Source organism: Adiantum capillus-veneris, chromosome 1 (assembly GCF_014529385.1).
Source record: "Adiantum capillus-veneris isolate H3 chromosome 1, ASM1452938v2, whole genome shotgun sequence".
Taxonomy (NCBI): Eukaryota; Viridiplantae; Streptophyta; class Polypodiopsida; order Polypodiales; family Pteridaceae; genus Adiantum; species Adiantum capillus-veneris.
The window spans coordinates 138965077-138987988 of NC_140931.1; the positions used below are offsets into that span (position 1 = coordinate 138965077).

General features: G+C 45.0%; 1 protein-coding gene across 1 annotated transcript; it reads left to right on the forward strand.

Annotated features, from left to right (window-relative positions):
* The first annotated feature begins 1659 nt into the window (after positions 1–1659).
* LOC147465666 (protein IN2-1 homolog A-like) lies at positions 1660–22698 on the forward strand. Its single transcript, XM_086521266.1, has 3 exons — positions 1660–1816; positions 1930–2556; positions 21539–22698. The coding sequence occupies exons 1-3, from the start codon at positions 1706–1708 to the stop codon at positions 22184–22186; spliced, it is 1386 nt and encodes a 461-aa protein (XP_086377392.1). The 5' UTR covers positions 1660–1705; the 3' UTR covers positions 22187–22698.
* The last annotated feature ends 214 nt before the right edge of the window (positions 22699–22912 follow it).

The following is a 22912-nucleotide window of genomic DNA, read 5'->3' on the forward strand; positions in this document are numbered from 1 at the left end:
AGCTATACAGGATCACTTTCTTCAAATAGATATGCAAGAGGTACATCTTCAACAACATATGCAGACTGCTAACCTTTTGGAGTTTAGTGCTTGCATAGAACTAAGGACAAAATCCTCGAGTAAGATGCAAAGTCATAAGTTCTTTCTTTTCCTTTACATACAGATATACACTTTATACATGGGGATTCAAAAGAAGTTCAATCTCTCTCTCTCTCTCTCTCTATCTCTCAGTCCCTCCCTCCCTCTCTCTCTCTCTCTCTCTCTCTCTCTCTCTCTCTCTCTCTCTCTCCTTCCTTCCTTCCTTTAGCACCCACAAAGAGAGAGAGAGAGAGAGAGAGAGAGAGAGAGGAGAGAGAAGGGGAGAGAAAGATAGAAAGAGAGAAGGGGGGAGAGAGATAGAGAGAGAAAGGTAGAGGGGGAGAGAGAGATATCTATATGTATAGAGGGAGAGGGAGGGAGGTGGAGAGAGAGAGAGAGAGAGAGAGAGAGAGAGAGAGAGAGAGAGAGAGAGAGAGAGAGAGAGAGAGAGAGAACGTGAGTCGGAGAGAGGACAGAGAGAGAGGGGAGAGGGAGAGAAAAAAAAGCTTAATCCAGAAGCTTGCTCGAAAAGCTCTCTTTGGAGCGAGCTTTTTGGAGCAAGATTTTTGAGTGAGCTTTTTTACTAGATTGGGTTAGTAGAGCAATATCCAAAAAAAGCTCCCTCTGAAGCTTGCTCCAAACCTCTACTCTTTATACATGGTATTGTAAGACAGTTCAAGGAGCAATCCCCTTTCAGTGCAGATTTGCTAGTTTAGTTAGCACTAGTGCAAATTTGTCGGTTTAGGTAGCATGACTACGTTGCAGATCTGTCAGTTTTTGAGCACAAGTTCGGATTCATCAGTTTAGGTAGCACGTCGACTGGTGTAGGTCCGCTGATTTAGGCAACACCAATTGTTAGACCATTCCGCAAGTGAATGGCCACTTGTGCCATTAGTTTGGTTTTGGTAGCAATTGAGGACAATCGTCCTTTGTCTGCAGGAGGGTATGTTATGGATATTCATATTTGAATATTTATTGATTGTTTAGTTAGAATTGATTTTATTTATGGTACATCGAGGATTGATATGTCTATTATGATCACAGGGTATGGTGTTATTGTTTAGCGAGTCACTAAGTGGTTAGGTGCTATATGCATTGGTGATGGCTTCAATTAGCAATGTAGAGGGGGTGCACCAATTATTATCAGAGCAATTATATTTATGTTGAAAGCACTGCTTCAAGTTCTACTAACAGATAATAGATTCCTAATCTGCAAGAAATCAAGAGCAGTTCTCAAGTTTGGACATTCAGAAGTGACACACAGTTATGCAGGAGCCTACAAAACCATCTAAAATATCATATTCTGTCAAGGGAGAACCAATCTTCCTATGGATAGTTATAAAAAAATTTGCGTTTGGAGATGTTTGTGAGGTTAAAGAGAGGTATTTTGGAGAAAGTGAAGGGCACTTTGGGGAATTTGGCCAAACATGAGGGTTATGTTGGGAATTTCCACCAATTAGAGGGGTATTTTGGGCATTTTGATAAATAGAGAAGCTTGTTGTAGAAACACACTCTCTCTCTCTCTCTCTCTCTCTCTCTCTCTCTCTCTATCCAACAAATATATATATATATCCAACAAACAAGGAATACATATTTAATAATTATACTTTAATCTTTCCGGCCCGAAATGGATGGCGCTGCTGCTTCTGCCGCGGGGGCAGCTGCAGCAGTTCCGCCACCATTGTTGTCTCGTCCATTCTCGTTTTCAATCAATTTTTCACAAAGAAATCTCTGTACGGTAAGCTGAAGTTTTCTTTGATGCAGAAGAAGAAGAAGAGAGAGAGAGAGAGAGAGAGAGAGAGAGAGAGAGAGAGAGAGAGTGTGAAGCTCCAAGTTTTTTTTTTTGTGCAGGCTTATTCTCAGCGTGTTTTACAAATACGATCAAGAACTAGGCTGATTGGCATGGCTTCCTCCTCTAGACAGACAGCTCCTTCTTGGGAGGAGCTTGCAAAGGAGCTTGGTGAGGCTAAGGAAGGACCATTTAGGCTCTCGCATGCAAACACTCGTCTATTTGAGAACTCTGCTCCTGCTCTCACATTCTACAGAGACAACTCATCCTGGTGCCCCTATTGTGAACGTGTTTGGCTTCAGCTTGAAGAAAAGTGCATTCCCTACTCTGTAGAGAAAATCAACATGAACTGCTACGGAAGTAAACCAGATTGGTACCTTCAAATGATACCCTCGGGTCTTCTTCCTGCGATAAAGCTGGCTGGGAAAGTTATTCCTGAGTCTCTTGACATCATGATGATTCTAGAAGATTCCTTTCCTGAACATAAGCCCCTGCTTCCATCAAAAACATCGCTAGAGAAGTGGAATGCTGTGAACCTCTTGTTGAAACAAGAACGCCGGCTTGTTGGGGCATGGCTTTCAGCTTTGCGAGGAGGGATGTGGGGCTCCATGGACTCTTTCAATAAGGCTGTGGATGGTGTTGATGCTTCATTGAAGCAGTTTGGTGGACCTTATTTTTTAGGACAAGAGGTATTGGTATCCCTCTTTCAGCTTTTCTTATACCGAATTTGTTTATTAAAATGTGTTTTGAGAAAGAGGATGATCCTCCAAGTATCTTCAGCTGTTAAGCATAGTATCCAAGAATTTTGGAAATGGCACATAGTTAGAGCTTACTCCTGTATTGTAATGATGTGATTATTGAGGAAGCTATTAGAGAGCCCAGGAGCCAAGGTGAGAAAGAAGATGAAAGGGAACAAGGCGAGAAAGGAGGAGAAGTGCTGGAGACTTTATATTAAACACAAAGGAAAATGCACATTATCTAGAGATTGGTTGTAGCCTCTAAAACACAAAGGCTAGTTTAAACACTTGTAAACATAGAAAATGGCCAGGTATAGTGAACTTTCAGCAGACGTCTTATCGTGTACTATTTAATGGGCTTAATGAGCATGCATGGGAATTTGGATGAGCACACATACGGATGGATTGGCCTCGACTTTCTCCACATCTTCTTACTGGATGAGGATATCCATAAGAAGGGTATGTTTGAGTGTCACGATGCTCCCAATGCAAGGTGGGTACTTTGGCCTTAGTGCATCGGTATCTCTTTTGGCCACACATGAAAGCTAGCGTTGAGAAGTATGTGCACGAATGCGCACAATTTCAGCTTAATGAAGCAGATATCAAAAGCATGTTAGGCTCTTACATCCTCTTGAGATTCTTGACAAGAAATGGAATAGCATTTCTATGGACTTTGTAGTAGGATTGTTGCGGACCAACGGTGGTCATGGTGCCATTTGGGTGGTCGTTGATCGACTCAGAAAGATGACGCACTTCATTCCTGCTTTCGCCACCATAAAGAGCCATGAATTAGCCCAACTCTTTGTGGAGCACTTATATAAGCTCTATGGTTTGCATGAGAAAAATCCGTGATCCCAATTCATTGGTAATTTTTTGCAAATGGTTTTCCAGAAATTGGAGACCCGTTTGTGCATTTCATCCTTGGATCATCGTGAAACTGATGGACAAACTAAACGCACTAATGAGAAAAGGGAGGACATGCTTTGTGCTCTCGTGTCGTCAACTTGATTGAGGATTCTATCTCCCAGAGATTGAATTTACTTTTAACAGTACTAAGATGGAGATCCATTCCTATGGATACAAGAAGAACTAGCTATTTGAGAATACTGTTTGAACTTTGTCCGAGCCATTGTCTAAGCTTGATTGGACTTGATGGATTTCTAGCTTTGTGTGGAGCTGTCACGTGACACATCTAACCCTACATGTACGTGGACAAGCTACTTCATGACAAGGGTTCAGTTTAGTTCAGTCAGTCTAGCTTAGAAAGTGTTCTGGCACTTTTGTGAGTCTGTTCGCAGACCTTGCATGTCCAGGCACTTAGATTAGATGCATATCCTCTGGTTGCACACAGCATGATCATCAGATTTCCATCAGAACCCATCAGAGCATTTTTACAATGCATAGACCTATTTTCCCTATTTTTGACATTTTTCACTTATTATTTTTAAGTGACTTTTGTTGGGAACTAGGTAGGGCAAATTTGATAAGCTTGTATATATAGAAACCCAGCGCTAGCACTTATGGGCAGAAGAGGCAACAAGAACTCGGTTCAACAGGCACCTTCTCAGCAGGACCCCAGCAGGCCTAGCGTTTTTGTATCAAAAGCAAGGACCTAGCGTTTTCATCACAGAGACCAGCCTTGGCGTTTTTGCACAGCAAATCTGCCTTGGCGACAGCAACATAGCAGGTTCCCTAGCGTTAGCAGATTCCCACTGCAGCAGACGATTTTCAGCCTAGCGTTTTTGCATCAGCATAACACTTCAGCGTTTTGCAGATTCACCGTGACGGAATCCCAAGAAGCATCAGTGTTTTCAATTTTCAGCACTTAGACACAGTAGAACAAGTCCCGAATCTCGCAGATCTCACCTTCCCGCAGCAGATCCTTGCCGCACGGTTAGATCCCGCGAAGTTTGCAGATTCAGCCCGGAAAACGTAGATTTCAGCATCTGCGTTTTCAGCGCATCGTCGTCGCATCGTCGTCATTGACATCGTCACCGACATAGAGTCAGAATTCAGCATATAAAGATTTGCAGATTTCGGCCATTAGCATTTTCAGATTTCAGCATGTCCCATCGTCATCCTCATCATCGTCGATATCATCTGCAAGTCCAAGCATTGTAGAGATTTGTGCGATCAATAGTAGACCGCTCTCGCCATAGAGAGTGGGGCCTTCGGAGGAGGGTTTTGACAACATTCTGGTGTCGTATTCTTCTCTCTCTATCTCTGAGTCTCATGCACCTTCATTCACAGTGTCATTCACTTTGTTTGTGATCATTTGCACTCTCTTACTAAAGGAACGGAAGGCTCTCCCTTCCGTAAGTCAAAGGAACCTTGAGCACAGTTTGGAACACTCATCTTGAGCAAAGTTCAACATTCACTTCCGCTGCACCTTACATTGGTATTAGAGTTTTGACAGTGTTCTGTATCACTCAAGGAAAGAACCACAGAAATTTTTTTGCTTGTTGCGGTCACACGTAACCCAGGTCCTCTTGGGCGTGTCTATTCCTAATCGTGTTTTGAAGAGTGACAGGAAACCCAAGAAAGAAGGGCTTGTCCAACCTCCCCTTGTTTCTCTTTTCACTCATTGATAGTGGACCGTGCACTTAGCGGCCGGCCAATCGACGTGAGGTGGGAAAAATCAACCTTGGTGTGAGTGCAAGGCCGCCAAGGGGTGCGCCCGCGGAAAAGAGAAGAACTCGGGTAAAGAGAAGATCCTTCTCTAGCACAGATTGCAAGCTAAAGAAGAACCTCAAGGCCCTCAAGAACCCCAAGAACCCAAGAACCCCAGAACCCAAGAACCCAAGAACCCAAGACCCACAAGAACCCAAGCTCCTCGTGAACTTAAGGTCCAAAGATCTCAGTGGATGGTCATCACCCAAAGCGGAATGGATACTTCGCATGGAGGTGGTGAGCATGGGAGTGGTGAGCATGGGAGTGGTGAAGAAGAGTTTTCCCCACCAGGAGGTTTTTCCGACCCTCCCTCTTCTTCATCTACGACAAGGATTGCACTAACTCCTATGGAGGCTTTCGACAAGATGATGATGGATAGGAAGCTAGAAAGCGACGAAAGAATGGCAGCCATAGAGTGTAAATACGAAGAAAGAATGACAACCATAGCACGTGAAAGCGAAGAAAGAATGGCAGCCATAGCGCGTGAGCACGAGCAAGCACGCTTGGAAACCAAAGAAAGACAAGCCAAATTGGATTGTGAGCGTGAAGAAAGACAAGCAGAATTTGACCGCGTGAGAACAAAGAAAGACAAGCAAAATTTGATCGCGAGAACAAAGCAAGAAACGCAATGAACGACCAACACATGAAAGAGATGTTGCGACTCTTTTCTCAAGTGCAGGTATAGATGCAAGAGATTCGGGAAAAGGAGACTCTCTCCGTCTCTTCTTCTCCCAAGCATGACACACATGATTTGCATGATTATGATAAGCATGATGATTTGAATGACAATGATAAGCATGATGATTTGGATGATTATAATAAGTATGATGAATTGCATGATCAAGATGTGATTATTCACGAGCATGATAATTTGCATGATAATGATGTGATTGTTCACAAGGATGATGGTTTAGTTGATGCTTTTTCTAGCAAAGCTAACCTCGTTGCAGATTCGATCCATCACGAAGAACCGATCTCCGCTCTCGAGTCAAGGTCCAAAGAATCTCCACGGGGAGTATTGCGTATGCGCATGATTGGTCAGTACGCATTGTTGGAGTGTTTCATTCGTGATGCTTTCTTGTAGTATAGTCACCGTCCTTATGTGATCCCTTTTCATAGGCATGACATATTGCACGATGAACACGATCCACTCATGCATGAACACGGATGTATACGGATTACTCATGAAAAGATTAAATGTTTGCATTCAAGGAATTCACAATCCATGTCTCTTTCTTGGCATGACACAGTATCAAAAAGAGCACAAGAAGGATTGAGCATCAAGCATAGGCATTTCCATTGTGATTTGCCACAATTGATTGATTTAGATCAGGAAGTCGAGATTCGATCCCATTGTTTGCCTGTTTTTGATGAACGATTTGGCACTCCGTCGCTTTGTTCATCTGCATTGCAGGCACAGTTTTTTCGAAGAAATAGTATTTTTCCAATCACTTTACATGGAATGGATATGTTCATGTTTTTGTGTTCGAAGTGGTTTCAGGAATTTTCATCCTCGGAGATTCTTGAAGAAGGTAGACGCATGACTATCGACGAAGTTGAAGCATTGAAGGAGCCACAAATGACTGTTGCTTTCGGCGCGGCCCAAAGAAGCAAGCATTGCAGACCTTTATGAAGTTCAAGTATCACATGACCCATGCATCAGAGTGGGCCGGCGAAGAGCAGACCTTGTTGGCGATCTCCCTCTATGCCATATAGTTTGGTACCAGTACCTCACTTTGAAAAGGAGGGGATGTCATGTGACACATCTAACCCTATGTGTACGTGGAGTCGTGGGCAAGCTACTTCATGACAAGGGTTCAGTCCAGTTCAGTCAGTCTAGCTTAGGAAGTGTTCTGGCACTTTTGTTAGTCTGTTCGTAGACCGTGCATGTTCAGGCACTTAGATTAGATGCATATCCTTTGGTTGCACATAGCACGATCATCAGATTTCCATCAGAACCCATCAGGAGCATTTTTAAAGTGCATAGACCTATTTTCTCTATTTTTGACATTTTTTACTTATTATTTTTAAGTGATTTATGTTGGGAACTAGGTAGGGCAAGTTTGATAAGCTTGTATATATAGAAACCTAGCGCTAGCACTTATGGGCAGAGTCGGCAAGTCCAAGCATTGTAGAGATTTGTGCAATCAATAGTAGACCGCTCTCGCCATAGAGAGTGGGGCCTTCGGAGGAGGGTTTTGACAACATTCTGGTGTCGTAGTCTTCTCTCTCTATCTCTGAGTCTCATGCATCTTCATTCACAGTGTCATTCACTTTGTTTGTGATCATTTGCACTCTCTCACTAAAGGAACGGAAGGCTCTCCCTTCCGTAAGTAAAAGGAACCTTGAGCACAGTTCTGAACACTCATCTTGAGGAAAGTTCAACATTCACTCCTGCTGCATCTTACAGAAACATATGTTCTACTCTGAGCGAAGGATGATTCTTGCCTTGTGCGGATGGACAAGGAAAATGTTCTTGCTTTAAGTACGTCCTTGAGCAACTAATGTTTCCTGTACAATCAGACAAGAGTATAGGCTTCATACAATAGACTTGGCCCGAGCGGATCGACCTTGTTTACGTGAATGCATTTGTGACTTGCACATCTATGACATTGGCATTGGATGGCATTGTACATCTGTGAAGCATACTTTTTTAGAAATTTAAGTGCATTTTAAACAGGCTTGGACACTCCAAGCGAGAAATTTACAACAACACACGTGAGAAAACTACAAACAAATGAACAGAACTTGAACACAGAGAGAGAGAGAGAGAGAGAGAGAGAGAGAGAGAGAGAGAGAGGCGAAGCAACGGAGTTTTGCTTCCAATGCACTGGCCCCAAAGATTGGTGGCCCTTACAGTATTTCTTTCTTATTGATGCTTCACAAGGTACAATGTTCGAGGACCGAGGATCCTCTCTCTGCAATGCTCCCAAGCTAATCTGCGTGAGAGAGAGGACCTGGCAATCAATTTAAGGGCCCTTGGCCTAAGAGCATACAAGGTGAACTCTCGCTGAAAACAACACTCGGCCACCTCTGATGCCTCAGTAGTGACCTTGTAGAGGCGATTTCCTCTCTGAACCTCAAAAAACATGTAGAAACCTGTGTTTGAGCAAGCTCTAAAGGCAATGAGGACCTCCACTCGAGTGAAAGCTCCCCACTTCCATCCAGCAGGGAGCTGCCGGCTCAAGAGGTATGCGCCACTTTGCTGGTATACATCTTGACACCCAAAGACTGGCGCTCCTTTTGGTATTTGAAACCGGCCCGTAGGGCGGTAGACTTTTGCTTTCACCCGAATCTTCTCTTGAAAAACTTTACTTGAACTTCATGACACAGAGAAACTTTACGAATACTGTCATGTGACACATCCCAACCCTATGTGTCCGTGGACAAGCTACACCACAGCAGGGTTCATTCAATCTAGATTAGCAGTGATCTGGCACTTTTGTGAGTCTATTCGTAGACCGTGCATGCCCAGTCACTTAGCATAGATGCATATCCTCCGGTTGCACATAGCATGATCATCGGAATTCCCATCAGAATCCATTAGCATCAGTTAGGGGAATTTTCCAGTGCATTTAGCCTAATTTCTTATTTATTGGGATTTTCACTTATTATTTTTAAGTGACTTTCCTACAAAAGTAGGTAGGGCAATTTTGCTAAGTTAATATATAAGCAAACCAAAGTTCACACTTTCTGGCAGAAGAGGCAGCAGGAGCTTCCCGCTCAACAGGCAACTTCTCAGCAGTACCTCCCCTTCATGACCCCCATCGCCACCGTGATCCCTTCCCTTGGCGTTTCCAGGACAGCCATCGCCAGCCCAATCTAGCAGGTCCTTGGCGATTCCTATCAGAACAGATTCCCGCTTGTTCCCCCTTGCATGATCACCGCAAAGACCATCATCATTAGCGTTTTTCATTTGCAGAAAAGCTCTACTTCAGCCAGCGTGTTTCATCCAAAAACGCCAGCAAGACTTCAGCATTCTCAGCGTTTTTCAGCCCATCAAAAACGCCAGCAGATCCACAGTTTTCAGCCATTGGAAAACGCAGGCTTTCAGCAGCAGAACATTAGCAGATTTCCCCCATTCAGTTGCAGATGATCCCCCAAGTTTAGCCCAACAAAACGCAGCCAAAAAAGTCATTTTCAGCCACCGAAACAGTCCCCGAATTCAGCGATCAGAAGATCCCATATTTCAGCCATCAAGTCGTCGTCGTCACCACCGTCGTCATCATCGGCATAGTCCCATTGCATCAGTCCATTGCATTCGCATTGTATACCTTTGTGCAATCAAAGAATAGACCACTCTCGCCGACGAGAGTGGGGCCTTCGGAGGAGGGTTTTACAACCTCTCGGTGTTGTATCTCTTCTCTCTCCTTCTCTCAGTCTCATTCACTTACACGCACAATAATAAATATCCACTCACTTTGTTCGTGACCACATCACTCTACAAGACGGAAAGCTCTCTCTTTCCCTAAGAACTAAAAGGAACCTTGAGCAATAAAGATCACTAATCTTGAGAAAATAGAGCATTCATTCCGCGTGCACCTAACATTGGTATCAGAGCTTTGGAAGTGTTCTGCATTACTCAAGGAAAGAACCACAAGAATTTTTTTTTGCTTGTTGTGATCGCACGAACCCAAGTTTACTTGGGCGTGGCGATTCCTAATCGTGTTTTGTTGAAGAGTGACAGGAATCCCAAGAAAGAAGGGCTTGTCCAGCCTCTCCTTGTGTCTCTTTTCACTCATTAAGAGCGGACCGTGCACTTAGCGGCCGGCCAATCAACGTGAGGTGGGAAAAAGCAACCTTGGTGTGAGCGCAAGGCCGCCAAGGGGTGCGCCCGCAGAAAGGAGTAGAACTCGGGTGAAGAGAAGATCCTTCTCCAACGCGATTTGCAAGCGAAAGAACACCTTAAGAACCTCAAGAACCCAAGATTCTCACGAATCAAGGTCCTCAAGAACCTCAAGACATTTAGGGAACGGACATTTCGGGCCTTGGAACACCGGAACGGCGTTCCGGCCGGCTGGGATTTTCTGGAACGCATCGGAACGGAACGGCGTTCCATCTGGAAACTGTCACCGGAACGGGACGACCGGAACGGGCTGGAACGGACCGGAACGGCCCCAACGGCCATAAACGGCAGTTTTTGAAATTGAAAAAAATGACTGTTAGGCAGCCAACGGCCATTTTCAGCAGTCAAAAAAGTATATAATGCCCCCCTCCTCCCCCATTCTTCACACACTCATCAAGCCTCAAGGCCCATTCTCCCTTGCTTGAGCCTTGCTCTCAACTCTCAAGCAAAGCTCATTCTCCCTAGCTTGCTCTCAACTCTCAAGCCATAGTGTGACGCCGCGGCATGCCTCAAGGCTCAAGCTCTCAACCTCTCTCTCTCTTGGGCTAACTTCTAAGTTCTAACCCTCAACTTTCAAGGCTCAAGGCTCAAGCTCTCTCAAGCGGCAAGCCTCTCTCTCTCAATCCCTCTCTCTCTCTCAAAGTTCAAGATCAAGCTCTCTCTTTCACGGATAATCCATCATCCATGGCCTCTTCTTCTCGTTCAACCCCCTCCGTTCATGCGGGCAACACTCAAAAGGCGAAGGAATGGTCGTGGTGGGATGAAGTGACCTCGGAGGGCACCTTGTCGGCGGCGGGAGGTTCTCGTGCATGGGGATGCAAGCTATGCTCTTACGCGCGGAAAGGGGGGCATGACAAAGTGAGGGCACACTTTCTTCGAGTGCCGGGACATGAGGTGAAATTTTGTGTCAACGTAACCATCGAGAAGAGGAAGGAGCTCGAGGAAAAGGATCGGCAATTCAACCATAAAGCCAAGCCGGCACGCAAAGGTATTGATCCAAAGACCCTCATTTTCCCTTCTTCCTCTCTACCCGGTGTAGGTGTTGGTGCATCTTCAAAAGGTCCAATTCGTCGCCAAAAGACCCTTGCCACCTCTTGGGACCCAAAGAAGAAAGAAGAGGTGGATGCGACCGTGGCCCGATTCTTCTATCACGACCATATGCCATTTGTCGCAGCGAGGTATGTTCATTGTTTTATGATTCATCAATCTTCTCTCTCATTTCTTCCGTTATCGTCGTTTCCACTTTTTTGATACTAACCTCTTCTATGTTTGATCGAAATAGGTCGGAGTATTGGAAAGTCATGGTGCAACGGATAGGAGAGTATGGCACCGGCTATGTGCCGCAATCTTCAGAGGCTCTCCGAACCACCTTGCTCGATCGAGAGAAGGCTATCGTGGAGCAAGCAACCCTCAACATTCAGCGTCTTTGGGCAAAACATGGCGTTTCGCTCATTGCTGACGGGTTGAGCGATACAAGGAAGAGATCTATCCATGGTCTCATCGCATACTCCAGTGGAGAGATGTACTTTGTGCACTCTCATGATGCCACTCAGTGGCAAGTCCGCCGATGTCCTCTCTGCAGAGTGGACAGCAGCCATAGAAACCATCGGTGAGCAACACGTGGTGGCCTTTGTCACAGATGGGGAGGCATCAAACAGGGCAGCAGCAGCTATCATAGAGGGCCACTATCCGCATGTGATAGTGTGCTTTTGCATGGCACACTGCTTGAACAACCTTCTAAAAGACATCGGCAAGCTAGACTGGATTGCTCCAGTCATTGCTGATGCAGTGAAGATGGTTACTTTCATCAACAATCACAACTTGGTTCGGAGTGAGTACCTCAAGAGGTCGGGCGGCAAAGTGCTTCTAAAGTATTCAGATACCCGCTTCGCATTCAACTTTCTTCTTGTACGCAGGCTGTCTGAATGTCAAAATGCGGTCCGACAGGTCTTCATCAGTGATGAGTTCACCACCTCCCCCTATGCAAAGACAGTTGCAGGGATTTTGTGCAAGGATAAGGCAGAGGATCTTGAGTTCTGGAAGGAGCTCAAGAGTCTAGATGCACAGGTAAAACCGGTGGTTCATTTGCTTCGAGTTCTGGATGGCATGGATCCTTGCATTGGCAAGATTTATGAGGCAATGGACCGCATGATTGAGCAGCTTGCACAGCTTGAGCCGAACGCAGAGCGATATGAGGAGATCCATGCGCTTTGCAGCTCGAGGTGGAATTCATATGCCTCTCCTTTACACGGGGCAACGTACATGGTGGATCCAGAGTTCCAAGGTGCAGGGCAAGAGACAGATAGGGAAGTCATGAACCAATTTACAGAGATCTTAAACAAGATGGTTCTAGACAGAGATGGGCGACGCATTGTCAGAGATCAGCTGAGACAGTACAGAGAGATGCGGGGGTCATTTGGCAGTCCAGATGCTCAGATTGATCGCAGGAAAATAGGTTTAGTGCTTTGGTGGGAGGACTATGGCTATGATGGCCCTGAGCTTCAGAGATTGGCGATCCGTATTCTCAGTCAGTCAGTTAGTACCTCATGCTTGGAGCAATTGTGGAGTACCTTTAGCCACATTGCTTCCAAGAAGAGAAATCGGCTTGGAGTGGAGAAGGCTAATGATCTTGTCTTCGTCAGCGCAAATTTGAAAATGCTTTGCAAGAGTACAGACAAACAGACAGATCCTTTTACACAGTGGGAGATGGAGCAAGAGGCTTCTCAGACGGGTGGAGATGCACATCCACCAACACCAGGTACTTCATCTGTGGCTGAGATCGAGCCGGACCTAGACCTCGATGATGAGGAATGGGAGGATGTGCATGATTTACAGCCGGCTACTACGGATTGGGAGGCCTCTCAGGCTAGTGTCTCTTGAGTCTTGAGTCTTTGCCATTTATCCACCTTTTTGTATGGCTGCTTGAGCCTTGCCCTCTTTGCCATTTGTAGCTACTAGCATCTTTATGGTATTTGTCACCTTCAGTCTTTTGGTATTGTGGTCACTGAAGTCTGGTTTGAACTTTGCTCCCCTTTGGTTTTTTTGTAGCACCTTGGCCGCTGGCGGCCCTTGAGGCTTGTTACTATGTTAGCCATAATTAATTCCAAAGTGTTATCTCTGACTACTACTCTTGCAATTATTTGAGAGCATTGTGTATGTACTATGGGCATTGTGTTTGCTCATTGTTGTTCATCTGGCTATGTACTTTGGGCGCCTCACATCCCAATCAAGTCAAATGGTCTTCGAATTGTGTTTTTTGTGGGTATTAGAGTCAAAGGACTCTAATACTACTTGTATTCAAACACATAACGCTAAAAAAAATAATATTTGGGTGTTTTTTTAGCCTGCCGTTCCGCGCCGTTCCCATTCCGTGCCCATTCCCGTTCCCCCGTTCCGCAGGGAGGCCCGTCGCCGTTCCCGTTCCGCGTTCCGGGTAACTCTGCCTCAAGAACTCAAGTTTCTCGTGAACTTAAGAACCCAAGACCCCCAAGAACCCACAAGACCCCACGACTTCAGAATGATCATCACTCGAAGCGTAATGGATACTTCGCTTGGAAGTGATGAGCATGAGAGAGGCGAAGAAGAATTTTCCCCACCAGGAGGTTTTTCCGACCCTTCCCCATCTACGACAAAGATTGCACTAACTCCTATGGAGGAGTTGGACCAAGAAAGAGAAGCAGAAAGAAAAGCCTACGAAGAAGATATGGCAGCCATCGAGCGTAAGTACCAAGACAGAATAGCAGCCATAGCGCGTAAGACCAAAGCACTACAAGAGCAGAGCGACCAACAAAACAAAGAGTTCTTGCGACTTTTTTCTCAAGTACAGGCGTACTTTGCACAGAATCACGGAAAGGAGACTGTCTTAGTTTCTTCTTCTCCCAAGCATGACACACAGGATTTGCATGATTGTGTGAAGCATGATAATGATTTGATTGACAATGATTTGCATGATGATTTGAATGACAATAATAAGCATGATGATTTGGATGCCAATGATTTGCATAATGATTTGGATGACAATGACAAGCATGATGATTTGCATGATCAAGATGTGATTTCTCACAAGCATGATGAATTACACGAAGATGATGTGATTGTTCACAAGGATGATGTGTTAGTTGATGCTTTTCCTAGCGAAGCTAACCTCGTTGTAGACTCGATCAATCACGAAGATCCGATCTTGGCTTTCGAGTCGAGGTCCAAAGAACCCCCACAAGACGATTCGATCATTCAAGAAAAAGCGATCTTGGCTCTCGAGCCTTGGTCAAAAGCACCCTCACAGGAAGTATTGTGTGTTCGCATGATTGATACGCATGCATTGTTCGAGTGTTTCATTCGTGAAGGTTTCCTGTATTTTAGTCAGCATCGTTATGTGATCCCTTTTCCTAGGCATGACATATTGCATGTTGAGCACGTTTCTCTCATGGATGAGCTCGAATGTATGCGGATTGTTCATGAAAAGCCGAAAAGTTTGTATGTAAGGAAGTCGCATTGCATGTCTCTTCCTTGGCATGAAACAGTTTCCGAAAGAGCACATGATTGTATGAGCACCAAGCATGGGCATTTCCATTGTGATTTGCCATAGTTGATTGATTTTGATCAAACAGAAAAGATTCGATCTCATTGTTTGCATGTGTTTGATGAACGGGTTGTCACTCTGTCTCTATGTTCATCTACATTGCATACACAGTCTTTAGAGAAGACAATATTTTTTTCCTTCACTTTACATGGAATGGGTATGTTCATGGTTTTGTGTTGGAGATGGTTTCAGGAATTTTCAGCCATGGAGATTCTTGAAGATGAAAGAAGTAGGACTCTCGACGAAGTTGAAGCAAGGAAGGAGATTCTGAAGACTTTGAGTCGCTTTCGGCGCGGCCCAAAGAAGCAAGCGTTGCAGACCTTTATGAAGTTCAAGTACCGCTCGACCCACACAGCAGAGTGGGCCGGCGAAGAGTCCCTTCCAGGATTCCGGATGCTGTTGGCGATCTCCCTTGATGCCATACAGTTCGGTACCAGTACCTCACTTTGAAAAGGAATTAACTGTCACGTGACACATCCCAACCCTATGTGTCCTTGGACAAACTCCACCAAAGCAAGGTTCATTCAGTCTAGATTAGCAGTGATCTGGCACTTTTGTGAGTCTATTCGTAGACCGTGCATGCCCAGTCACTTAGCATAGATGCATATCCTCCGGTTGCACATAGCATGATCATCGGAATTCCCATCAGAATCCATTAGCATCAGTTAGGGGAATTTTCCAGTGCATTTAGCCTAATTTCTTATTTATTGGGATTTTCACTTATTATTTTTAAGTGACTTTCCTACAAAAGTAGGTAGGGCAATTTTGCTAAGTTAATATATAAGCAAACCAAAGTTCACACTTTCTGGCAGAAGAGGCAGCAAGAGCTTCCCGCTCAACAGGCAACTTCTCAGCAGTACCTCCCCTTCATGACCCCCATCGCCACTGTGATCCCTTCCCTTGGCGTTTCCAGGACAGCCATCGCCAGCCCAATCTAGCAGGTCCTTGGCGATTCCTATCAGAACAGATTCCCGCTTGTTCCCCCTTGCATGATCACCGCAAAGACCATCATCATTAGCGTTTTTCATTTGCAGAAAAGCTCTACTTCAGCCAGCGTGTTTCATCCAAAAACGCCAGCAAGACTTCAGCATTCTCAGCGTTTTTCAGCCCATCAAAAAACGCCAGCAGATCCACAGTTTTCAGCCATTGGAAAACGCAGGTTTTCAGTAGCAGAACATTAGCAGATTTCCCCCATTCAGTTGCAGATGATCCCCCAAGTTTAGCCCAACAAAACGCAGCCAAAAAAGTCATTTTCAGCCACCGAAACAGTCCCCGAATTCAGCGATCAGAAGATCCCAGATTTCAGCCATCAAGTCGTCGTCGTCACCACCGTCGTCGTCATCGGCATAGTCCCATTGCATCAGTCCATTGCATTCGCATTGTACACCTTTGTGCAATCAAAGAATAGACCACTCTCGCCGACGAGAGTGGGGCCTTCGGAGGAGGGTTTTACAACCTCTCGGTGTTGTATCTCTTCTCTCTCCTTCTCTCAGTCTCATTCACTTACACGCACAATATCCACTCACTTTGTTCGTGACCACAGCACTCTACAAGACGGAAAGCTCTCTCTTTCCCTAAGAACTAAAAGGAACCTTGAGCAATAAAGATCACTAATCTTGAGAAAATACAACATTCATTCCGCTGCACCTTACATTAACACTTCAAACAAACCACGGCTTGGCAGCTAGAGTGCTACCAAGCAGACAATGACACCCTCTAGGCCCCAAAGACTGGCGCCCCTTTCAATATTTCTTTATTGTTATAAAACCTACAAATTTCTACGAGCTGTCTTGCTTTTACCAGGCTGAGAATGGCCTTCTCTAGCCCGATTTCGGCAGCATAAGAAGGCTTCACAGATAAAATCCCTATGCCAAAGGTGACTTTCTTGGCGCATATGAGCACTTTTCCAAGCCTGGCGAGAATCTACAGCACGCTGAATTCTCTGTTTTCTACCCCCAAAATGCACCAGATCACCTGTACAGTGATCCCCTCGCTTCCTCGAAGCTCTTGGGGGTATTAGGAATCAATTAGGGTTGAAACCCTGAACCTGCAAAAATACACAGCAGGCTGTAATTCACTGTTTCGGGCTCCGTTTCGGGTGTTGATCGCATCCGTAGCAAGCCCTCGTATTCCCGCACCTGCAGGGCTACTTGCTCTTTGAATCGGACGAGATTTCCCGTGTGAAAGTTCTCTGAATTCACGTGTACTTGCGAGGGTTAGCAATTAGCTAATCGAGTACTACCTGGACAAGAGGCTCTTGCCTCAGCATACTCGCATGAACCCACACAACTGTACATACAGATGAAAAGCCCTCGAGCGGGGCATCACGATTTGTATTCAAAGGGGGAGAGAGATGCACGAGAGCGGAATCATCGTGCTACATAAGACAAGGGAGAAGCAAGCTTTCCATTAAAGATGTGATCACTTGCACTTACTGCTCACACACACTTGAGGTCTCTTATGGAGCAAAAATCAGCCTCCACTCTCAAATTGGCCCCCCCGGGGCTCTTCATGCAGACTTTGAAAATCAACCTAGAGCTACCAAGTGTCCACTTTACCTCCTTTGAGTTAAATTCCTAGTACCCACTGACTTATAAAGTGTGTGAGGGGCCTAATTGACTTTGAACAGAGCCTAGACACCCTTTTATTGCTCAGATTTCAATGCCGACTGGCGTGACCATCTCGTGGCGACCTGCCCTTCCCGACTGCGGCTGAAATTTTCGACCGTCGGTCGTTTCGCATTGGCCACACAATGTCTGGGCATTTGTGACTTCAAAAAAGAGGGTTCCAAAAATTGAATAAAAATCAAGGGAAAGAAACCAACAACTAAGGTTAGTGGTTGCCACAGCTTCGTTACAGTATTTCTTTATTCAATTGCAAACAAATGACCTTAGCTTCATTAGAGTATTTCTTTATTCAATTGCAAACAAATGACCTGAACACTTACACCGAACTCTCACCAAGCTGTCCAAACCTGTCAAGGGCTGAAATTGCAGGTTTTCGACCCAATGACGGCAGCATAACGGCGCCAAAACCCTTGTAGGTCAAAAGTACATATCTAGGGCGGATTTTCTTGCGTTTTAGAAGCTTTCCGATGAGTTGTAGGTCAATTCCAGCATGCTGTAATTTCCTGGTTTGGTCATTGTCAGGTGCCCAAATCCTTGTTTAACCACCTCATGGCTTCCCTGAGGCTTCCTTGGTGTCATCTTGCAGTTTAGGTGCGAAACCCTAAACCTGCAAATAAACACAGCAAGCTGTAATTCTCTGTTTTGGATTGTTTTGAGCGGAGCAAACATGTCTATGCGTGTCTCAAGAGCTCCCGCACGCAATGGGACACTTCCCTTTGTTTTGGACGAGTTTTCACGCAAGAAAACTCTTTGTTGTCGCAATTTTCCGCGATGAAAGTGTGCATACCTGCGGGGAATTAGCAATTAGCTAATCCAATCCCTGTTTAGAAGGCTCTTGCCTTGGCAAATGCACATAAAACCCACAGAACTGTACTTGGTCATCTGAGTAGCCCAACTAGTGCGGCATTACCATACGTGCAAAGGGAAGAGAGAGATGCGCGAGAGCAAATCATCTTGCTACATGAGACAAGGGAGAAGGCAAGATTTCCATTAAAGCTGCAGAACCTAAAAATCCACTCAGAAAAAGTGAAAATCAGTCCCCCACTCTTATATTTGGGCACCCCCAGCTCGGAAGAGGCCTTCTGGAGAGAGAAGTCAAGCAAGTGGCTCTCCTACTGAGAGGAAACCAAAACACCGAGCAAGACTTTTCGAGAAAACAAAATTCCGAGCGATACCAACTATGTTATACTCATTAAAAAGACTTGGAATTTTTTTTTTGGATTAAAAGTTTTTTTATAGCTTCAAAATTTGGAGCGATACCGGGAGAGACTGTGAGATGCCATCCATCATTGGACACAGAGAGAGATAGGGATTTTTTGTTGTGTTGTTTGAGGGGAGGCAGCCGCACTTTCACATGAGAATTTTGGGCCTCTCAAACGAGAAGAGAGATGTGAGCACGGGTGGCGGTAGGCCTATGTAGATGAAACAAAAGGAGCAAATAGCAAGGCCAATCGTGTATGTCTTTGTGTGTTAATAAGTACCATCCTTGACGCACTTGCTCGAGGCAAAGAAGAGGAGACTTGTGCATGTAGGTAGTTGTAGGCGTTCTATCAAAGAACAGTCAGAGCAATATGGCACTTTCAAATTTTTTTCCTGAAAGAACCTTCATGTCCCTGCCCCGGACTTGCTAGTCACTCCCACCCGATGTGCGCTCCCGTCTTCATCGCTGTGTCTTATGGGGCATAAGCCATAAAGGCCACTTGCAAGAGAAAGATCAAAGATTTTTCGAGACTCCATTTTTCTCAAAGGGAGTGCCATGAAGTGATGGATGCCTATAGCTACCAAGCCGTACACTCCAAGGACTTGACAAGCTTTCAAGAAAAATTTTGCCCAAAGTTACATGCTTTCTGACATCTTCCTTCGGAGTGTAGCTTCTGACAGAGGGGGATATCCTGAAATGCTTACCACGGAAACCCTAGCAAATTACAGCTTGCAGTCTTTGGATATCTTTCAACAGGTGTCTCTTCCCAAACCGATAACCTTGGAGGTAGTGTGATTGCTATAGCTTTGGGCTACTATCACCACCACAGGAACACTGTTTGTCCAAGCCAATTTTGACCATTCAAGAGCTTATGGACCATGCTGCGGTCGGCTACAACCTTATGGAAGAAATTTAACCCTAATTTTGGTGCAGGTATGAGGATCGGAGCCCTGTCGACTTTCGAGCTCGACTGATGTCGATAATGCTTTTTCACTTTAATTTGGCAATTTTCTAAATTTTGTTTGAGAACTTGTTTGGTGATCGGTCCTCTTTGGAATCTGTTTAATGGATTCTTGGTGCCGATTTGAATTGTTTGACTCTGGTTTTAATATTGGTTTTCATTGATTGGTGATTTACTCCCAAGTGGAGTACTGAGAAATGATGTTTGAGAATGCTTGGACCGAATTACGACGCAGGTTGCGGTCTGGGGGGCGTTTGGTTGTTAAAGGCCTCTATATCTCATGGGCCGGACCTTTTTAGGTTATTTGCGGGAGGAGTGAGGGCTATATGTTTATGTCTTGTAACATGCATATGTGAGCATTTGTGTTGCATTGTGATGTGCCAACCATCGAATATTCCTAATTGGGTTAGATTGCTTGGGAATGTAATTTTAGTGCATCAAGACATTTGTTAGAGATCATCGTGGTTTGGGTGTGATGACTAATTTTGCTGCGCCAGAATATTAAGAGCCCCAATGTGAAACGAGAATATACTCCTTATTGGATGAGATTTTTTGGGAAGTCAATGACCCAGGATATCAAGAGCTCCGATTTGGAATGAGAAAACTGATTGTCCCTCGGAAATTTTTGAGCTAACTTAAGTTGTTTTGCAGATGTACGGTCTACTTGTGGGAGATGCAGAGCAGAGCCATGGGAGTTGTACTAAGTTGAAGCAATATAAAGAAATACCGAAAGGGACTCCAACATTTGGGGCCAATGCTCTCTTGGGGTGGAACTCCGCCACTCCCTGTCTCATGTGTCGTGCATCTCTTTGAGTTCAGTTGTTATTTGAAGTGCTTAAAGTTGTTCAATCTGTTCTTTTCCATTGGCACGTGGTGCTTGTCCCCGTGACAAAGAAGCGCGCACACAGCAGGAGCAGGGGACAAAAGCTGCACACACACACACACACACACACACACACACGCACACACACTCTCTCTCAAGCAGAGCTCTATCCTTGGACGAGAATGATACAGCTCACTGCGAGCAGCCTGCGCAGACAGTTGATTGCTGCGCGAAGGGGTGGCTGCTGCGAGGAGATGCACAGGGCGCACTGAACACCCAATTCGCAGAGCCGAGGGGCGCACGAGAATCGACGGCACGCAGGGTTTGCAGGTTGCGCAGAGCAGAGGGTTCGCTGTTCATTTGATCGCGCGTGCGTGTACACGCACACATGAAAAACGTGGTTTGAATGTGCGAAAGCACTAAATGCCTAAATAACATCACATCGAGCAAGCTAAGAGACTAAAAGACGACGGGTAAACGATCTTCCTGAATGACCAAGCGAACATCATTATACTCGTGAGAGACAGAGCCATCCATGCCTTTGAAAACCCTTGCTCCGGAAAGGTAGGAACGGGGTAGTCTCAAGACATGCAAGCTCAACTAAATTCTCACTAATGACATCTTGAGAAATTCGAGAATCAAACAATGTGGCAACTACCATTGATATGACCATAACATTTAAAGAGTCTTCTCATTGAAAGTCCCCTCTTGCTCATCTCTTGTTGTACCAAACTGAAGGTATTAACTTGAGGGGTCTCTCGGAAGGAGAAGCAATAGTGTCAGGTTACTCCTTTTCAATGTCCACCTTAAACGTGACAATGAAACCTATGTTCCTTTGCATACAAAGCTTGTTCTTCTTTTGTCAATTGCTCACCCAGAATTTCTCGAGAGACTTTTTCATTAGGAGAGAGTTTTGTCAGACTTACCCTTATTTGTTTCGTCCTTCTTAGAAAGTTTTGATGAGGCTTGACCAGATGCAAATGGATGATAAAGTTTGTGAGAGTTTGGGGCCATCTTTTCGACTGTCATGTGTGAAGATGATACTGGAGTTTTATGCAAAACAAATCACGAGTGATGCAAGTGTTATGCATTCTTAAGGCCAAGACCTAGCTTGAAGTTTATGCATTTTGAGTAGCAAATGATGCGGAGAACTGCAACATGTGAAATTTAAGTGGCAAACGTGGTAAGAAGTCTCTGCTTAATGAGTGTTTTTTTGATGGATTTCAGTTTTCTTTGGTGGATGCTGTTTATGCACCATTTTTGGAAAGAATATCAGCAAGTGTTCCTTACTGGCTAGGGCAACGAGTACGAGGAACTGGCAAGTGGCCTGCGTTAGATGCATGGTTCGATGCAATGGACAGCCGGCCTGCATACCAAGCTATGAAATCAGATGATTTCACAATAACCCACACATTGGAACCCCAGATTGGGAAATGCAGGTTGCTTCCAGAAGGTGCAGCATATCGGGCGAAAATAAATGGCAAGGATGGCTCATGGGACTTGCCTCTGAAGCCCGAAACAACTGCCTGGGGTCACGATGATGGGACTGGGAAAAATAATGCAAAATTAGAGGCGGCAAGGTCGCTTATTAGCAATCATGAAGCCATTGTTAAGTTTGCTTCAAGAGCTTTCACAACTCCTGGAACTCCAACAACCACCTCTGTGGATCACGGGTTCCGGTTTGTCTCCCATGCTCTGCTTGGTGGTGTGGAGAGAACTCGAGAGTTGCCAGTCAGTCTGCCGAAGGAGGCAGCCGTGGCAGCTGCTTACTTGAGAGACAGAGTTGGGGTTCCTCGAGATCTTTCTTATCCTGCTGCTAGGCAATTACGTGCCCATTTGCATTGGCTTGTGAAGGCGTCAGGCTCTGATCTTTGATTGTTGCCAACTTACAAATAATACCACCTGTATGTATCTTTACTATTTTTTTTCTGCAAACAGCGAAGTGCCTAGTGTTCTATATTAGCCAATTGTTTTCTCTACTGACAAGAGCAACTTGAAGCCAGCACTCCTTGAGAATGCGCTGTGGTTAGGAAGGATATGACATTATCCCTATCCAGATGGTATCCGTAGTGAGTGGAGACGATGAAGATCCAGAAGAATGCTGCATGTATACACTAAAGCCAAAGTTGCTTTGTTGACGGTATGTAGTGTATTGTGAGCGCACTTTTTAGCCATTAGATACAAGGAGTTTATGCCTTTCTGGACAGGAAAGCTCGAGATGAATGTTCCTTAGTTGAAGGAGACTGTTCCTTGTCATGCATGGAGGTTTACTGAAGTTTAGATGATTATTTACTCGGCAAAGAAGGACGTGTTCTCATCCCCCAATATGTTTTGTCTACAAAGTTGCCTCTCTTTTGCAAGCTACAGCATCGTCTGTTTCATCTTCATCTCGTCTGCTATTGCTTTCCAAAATTTGGTAGCAGAGCCTCATTATGCGCAGTGTCATGCATCCTTGCTGCACTTTTCAGGCTGTTTATGGGTTCAATTGTTCCTTATCCATCTGAAGTTTCATTCAGACCCAAATGTCATGTGGTTACCTAGCTTGTTGTATTGCATCCTTTGTGAATGTAGGTGCAGGATTGTGTGCATATGGGCTTTTGC